Genomic DNA, 6,155 nt, shown 5'->3' with positions numbered 1-6,155 from the left:
TTTGGGACCCCCCTATTATCTTGATAAGAACGCATTTCCACGGAAAATGACTAAAACAAAAGTTGTAGGAGCCGTAAAGTATTATCTTGTAGTGACCTTGAACTTAACATTGCAGGTTAGGGTTAGGGTTAGGTTAGGATTAGGTTAGCGACCACGAACCTACCTGGTATTCCGGGATAGGCGGGGAGGTGATACCCCGACGTGGCGCGTCCCCAGGTGGCGGATAGGGGAATGCTCTCCGTGCACTCTTCGGAGTGCATGGAGGGTAGGAGCGAAATAGCTCCAGCGGACCAAACACCAAGGGAAGGAAAACCCATTAAAACCTTCCCTGTGACTGGGGAATAAAATACACACACGGTAACCCCTGCCTGTCGTACAAGGCGACTAAAAGAGGTGCGTGAAGATAGAAGACAAGCGAAGAGGACAGACGTGGTTGGGATGCTGCAGTGGAGAAGAGGACGCTTTGAAGGGGTGAAGCAGAATACAGGTAAGCATTCATTTATTTATTTATATATTTAATTATTTATTTTTGCGTGCTTGAGGGCTTGTGAGAGTGTGTGAGTGTGAGTGGAACAGGTCATCGGGGATAGCAGCCTAAGAAGACGTGGCACGGTCAACCGGGGAAGGGATTTGCCCCGGGACCTGGCCGTGCTGAAGAAAAATATGGTCCTGCCTTTACCGGCAGGTCGGCGTGATGACATCAGGGATAAGGCACATCATCAGCAACCTACCAGGTGGACAAAGACAGGCACGGTCTACCGTGGAAATACGATGTCCCGGGCCATGACCGTGTTGAAGAAAAATATGGCCCTGCCTTTACCGGTAGGTCGGCGTGATGACCTCAGGGATAAGGTACATCATCAGCAACCCACCAGGCGGACGAAGACATGGCGCGATCACCCGTGGAGGTGCGACGTCCCGGTTCCTGATCGTGGCCGAAGAAAAATCCTGCGCGTAATCGTGCAGATTGAAATGTCCTACCGCTTGATCGGAGGTGCAACGGCGTGGATCCGCAATCTATCATGCTTGCATAGCGCATGTCAGATTTCGGGTGATCGGAATAACGCAAAAAGGCGTTGAAGTGCCGAAGCGCCGTTGTGGCTATACGCCGGTATTCCTTATAAATCCCAAAGGGTGAAAGGGTACCGGCGGCCCACGTTAGGGAAGAGGTTTTAGTGGGTAGTACATCCAGCCATGGGAGTGCCCCCTCTGGGCTGCCCATCCGGGTCGCCCCTTCTGGGTTGTGACCCCCTCTTGGGTTGCCCGCCCTTTAGGGTTGGGTTGCCAGGTTGCCCCTTCTGGGTTGTCTCTTTGAGTTTGCCCCCACCTCACGGGCGCCAGGCTACCCCTTCAGGGCGGATATGAGTTCCACACTGCCCGGGCTCCCTCTAGCCGAATAGACGACAAGGGGATCATCCCGCGCATGCGCAAACGCATTTCCTCTTCCAACAGAAACAAAAAAAAAGAGGGGTTAGGTTAGCGAGGCGGCGGCTATATGCCACCACTGCAGGACGTGACGAGCCCGCGCAAACACTGGACAGTGTTCCAGTGTGTGTTGCGCGGAGTCCCGCCCCGCCCTGCAGTGCGAGTTGGGAGTTGATCTCTCGCCGGCGAGCGTTGTGAGAAACATGCTTGCCGGCGAGGATCAGTGGAGGGTGATGACCTCTTTCTGTGAGGAGGTCATCGTCTTGAAGGAGGAGGCAACGACGCCGTCGGGGGAGGTCACCCGACGGCACAGTAAGCTGAGGAGGATGGGGCGGTGGGCCTTGATAATCCTGGCCACCGCCCCTAGCAGGGGCTCTCCCCCAAGGTAGATGTAGTGGGGAGGAGGCTTTAGCCTCCCCCAGCGGGATTGGACGGCAGATCTAGCGGCTCCTTTTTGGAGTCGCTGGGCCGCAGGTGGCCGGGGCTGGGGCCCCGGTCGCCATTGCACGCGGCCCGAGGAGTGGCCGGCGTCGGGTGTGGCCCCCGACGTCGGCGGAGTTGGCACTTACGGGGAGGGTCAAAGGTTAGACCCTCCCCCGAGATGGGGCGCCAATGCGCCAAGGGCAGGAGGGTCCCGGTGTGTTCGCAAGAGGTCCCTGGGCCCTCTCCAACGCCCAGTGTGGGTTACCGTGGGGGTTTTAGCCGATAAAAATCCGGCACTCCCCCGGGCCCCTCCCCAGAGGGGCTGGGGGCGTCTTTGGAAGATTTCCCCCACGAAGAAAAAAGGTTAAGGTTAGGCGTAAGGCGCCTGGTGGGTGTAGTCGCTAACCCACTCAGGGTAGCTTTTTCGTCCCTAATTCAACATTCCTTACGCCGACAACGAGTCAGGTGTTGGGTTTTCCTTACCCGAAAACGATAATTGGCACGCCCGTGCCAATCGTGAGTTATTTTCCGTGGAAATGCGTTCTTATCGAGATAATAGGGGCGTCCCACACTTTTAGAATACCCTGTATATCTCGAGGAAGGTTTATTTGCCAGTTCTGAAAATGGTCTCATTCGATTTCTCGTCCCTCAATTACTATAAATCCGAAGTTTGGTTGTCCTAGGGTGGGGAGGCCTTTCGGAATTTTCCCCAGATTAATTTACATGTCCTTATTTTTCATTCCTTTTCTGAAATTATTATATTTCAGTGAATAAATATTGTATATATAGATCAATTTACATGTCTTTATTTTTCATTCCTTTTTTGAAATTATTACTGTCATGTAGTTTTTATTTGTATATGTTTTATAGTCGCGTACGTTATGTGTATTACAGTCTCATCGAATCTGTCGTGGCGTGTGACTTGAACATATACATTTCCGCCGATCGGCCCTACGTTGTTTCATTCATGATACTCCTCTTTTTATCGCGCTGTCCTTTTCTATGTCCGCCTGGAATCAAAATCTCGCTCGGCTCGAGCAAATTCATTTTGCTAGATGGTCAGGATTGTCACTGATGTGGCAACACCGCAAAAGAACTCTAAAATGATGTGATTCGACAACTACGCCACCTCACTTTCGTTTCTTAATCTGCATAATGACGTTAGATGTCACACCGTCAAATGTCGAATTTCTCAATTATGTGTTTTCACGATTGCCCAATTCTTTCCAATGGCGCTTACATCGATTCGGAGGAAGCCTCGAAGGAGTCTGTGCCACCGACGAGATACTCTTAACCCTTTGAGTGCTGAATACTCGTGGTCTATGCAGTCTGTGCGGACGGCGCGCGGCTGACACTGACGATCGCCGGGGACTGAATACTTTTTCGCGCAGTATGGATCTCGTTGATGGTGTATAACACATTATAATATAGTATACAATCCAATTACTATTCCGTTGTCTATTCCACATTGAATGAAACCATTTTTATTTTTAATATATGCTGTTTATTCACCTGGTAGAATTTGAAATCCCAGTAATTTAATAATTATAATGTATTTGGATATTCAAAATCAGAAAATTATACAAATCATAAGAAGGGTTATATAATCATGGAAAGGTTTCAAATATATATATTTTAAGAAAATAACATTTAATACATAGATATTTAAAGAAAAAACAAAAGGAAAAATTAATAATTCATTTGCGTATGATAAATCTCAAAACAAGTATCAACACATAATCCGACGTCGCATTTTTTACATTCATATGGTGTATCCTTCCTTTTTTGCTGTCTTTTACAGACAACACATTTCCTTCTTGTCAATTTTATCTCTGCATTTAAAGTTTTTGAAGGGAAATGTCTCTCAGTCAAACGAAATGGTAGGTTTTCTATGCTTCTTTTGCCACCGCCCGCTTGTTTTCTATTTTGAGGGTATTTTTGCAGAATTTGTTTGACTAGTGACAGATGAAAATCGTTATATTTTAGTTTTTTACCAGTCACAGATTGATACAGGACATAGGAGTTATATATTGAGATGTCTACCAAATGGAAAAAATATTTCTTATACCACTTTAGACATTTTCTGCATGAATTTATTGTACTTAGAACCATGTCAACGCGGTCTACAGAGCCCATTTTGATGTTGTAATCTGCAACACATTCTGGTTTTAACTTGGGCGATCCTGTAAGATAATTTCTTCGACCAGATTCTATCATTTTCGGTTCGTGAGCAGTTGATAATATCCATACATCTTTTCTATCTCGCCACTTCAATGCCAATAAATTATTTGTACATCTGTAGTCAAATTGCCCTTTTGTCAATTTTCCCTCGATATGGGGCATATCTTTTCTGTTTTTCCGTACTGTCCCAAACGCATTAGTTTTATGTTTATGAAGTACATTATACAAATGCGGGCTTGTGTACCAATTATCTGTTATCAATGTATGGCCCTTTTCAAGGTATGGATGTAAAAGTGTCATAACAACATCTGCCGATTTCCCAATGGTTGTAGAATTATGTACAATATCTGTATTTTTTCCAGTATATACTATATAATCTAATACATAATTTCTTGTTCAGTCGCACAGGATAAATGATTTGATACCAAATCTACTTCTTTTAGATGGAATAAATTGTTTAAAGTAACACCGACCTTTGAATAACATAAGGCTTTCGTCAATGCACAAATCTTTGTACGGATAAAATGACTGTGAGAAAGAGTTCTTCAGAGTATCAATTATAGGTCATATTTTTATCAATGGATCATCACTTTGTACATTATTGTCATTAAAATGCAACATTTGCAATAATATCATATATCTGTCTCGCGCCATAGTTCTTCGAACAATATTAGTTTTTAACATGTCATCGGTCGACCAATACTCTTTTAGAGTCAATTTCTTCACCCGCGGCATTAACATCGTGATAGCTAAAACTCCGTATATCTCACATATTGATGTGTCTTTCCAAGTATTGATACGAGAATACGTTCTAAATGTAGTATTTTCAATAACAAATTTATAATAATTGTTCGTCTCCTCAGTAATATGTGAAATTAACCCTTCTGAAAAGAAGAGTTGAAAAGCATCTAAAGGCGTAGCTTCTGGAGCTAAATTTCCTTTTATTCCAGAATTGTTGTCGTTAAATGCATGTAGCGTGGGCTTGAAATCGTTTTTCGACCATGATAACGTTGGAAGCACTTCATTCAAGTGAGATCTTTCTAAATTCGAATTTGAATTTAAATCATCCTCATCGGTAGATGTACTAAGTATTCTTTGCCGTTTATTATTCCTTCTACATCTAACTATCCCATTATTTAGGCTATTTTCTGTATCTTCCGAATCTGATGACAGTAGAACATATTCATTTGGTACCTGTATTTCGTCATCATAACTGTCACTTAACCTTAAATCTGCCGTTTCATCAAAGTCGTCATCGCTGTCGTTTCTGGTAATAATTTCTTTAAAACTGGCACACATTTTTAAACTATGAAACAGGGGCGAATATCAGTATGAAAATTACGTGCACTATAAGTTTAATACAACAATATGCCAATGCAACAATTAGAAATGTACGGCGTAACGCCTGCTGAGCGCGTATTTGCGTCCATAGTCCATACTGATAACATCGGCTGAGCGCGTATTTGCGTCCATAGGCTATATCGATAGCTTTCGCTGGACGCATATATGCGCCCATAGCACTCAAAGGGTTAAGGGGGTAGACACAGTACGTGACGTCACCGATTCGGGACGTCGGTATTACAGCAGTTTTTTCGTTGGACCTGGTGGAGCCACTTGCGTGGTCTGGTACGAACTTGAAAGGTTTAATTCTCAGCTAGCGTGCGCGCAACACGATCTAGGAAGGCAACAACGCCTCAAGTATTTTTACAAACACATTGAAACGCTCATCTCGCCAGAGGCATCGCGACGATCCGCCTGAAGAACGAAAGCGAAACATTGGCGCGTGTTTAGAGTGAGATGTACGGTGATCATGTTATCCTTCTTTCAACCCAAATGATAGAATTGTCCCGCTCCGATAAATTCTGACTGACCAAACGCGTGGATTTTATATAGCACACAGTAGCACTCCTCGCTGCTGAAAAATATATGCCTGCTCCGAAGGAACGGAATTTTTTAAATAATTAAGGAACTTTTTTAAATAAATGTTTTTTAATTAATAAAAGTATACAGGATACGTCATGCAATTGGGACGGGTTATATCTTGAATTTGGTAAGAGATAGGAAAAAGCTGTTTATGTAAAAGTTCAATGGTATGACAATGTATATTTTTCTGTGATTTCATTTTC

General features: G+C 44.1%; 1 protein-coding gene across 1 annotated transcript; it reads right to left on the bottom strand.

Annotated features, from left to right (window-relative positions):
• Nucleotides 1-4,593: 4,593 nt before the first annotated feature.
• LOC114882237 (piggyBac transposable element-derived protein 4-like) lies at nucleotides 4,594-5,328 on the bottom strand. The gene has a single exon (XM_029199117.2). The coding sequence runs from the start codon at nucleotides 5,326-5,328 to the stop codon at nucleotides 4,594-4,596; it is 735 nt and encodes a 244-aa protein (XP_029054950.2).
• Between the last annotated feature and the right edge of the window lie 827 nt (nucleotides 5,329-6,155).

This window comes from Osmia bicornis, chromosome 9, assembly GCF_907164935.1.
Source record: "Osmia bicornis bicornis chromosome 9, iOsmBic2.1, whole genome shotgun sequence".
Taxonomy (NCBI): Eukaryota; Metazoa; Arthropoda; class Insecta; order Hymenoptera; family Megachilidae; genus Osmia; species Osmia bicornis.
Note: the sequence above shows the minus strand (reverse complement) of the source record. Positions and strands in the feature narration are given on the sequence as shown.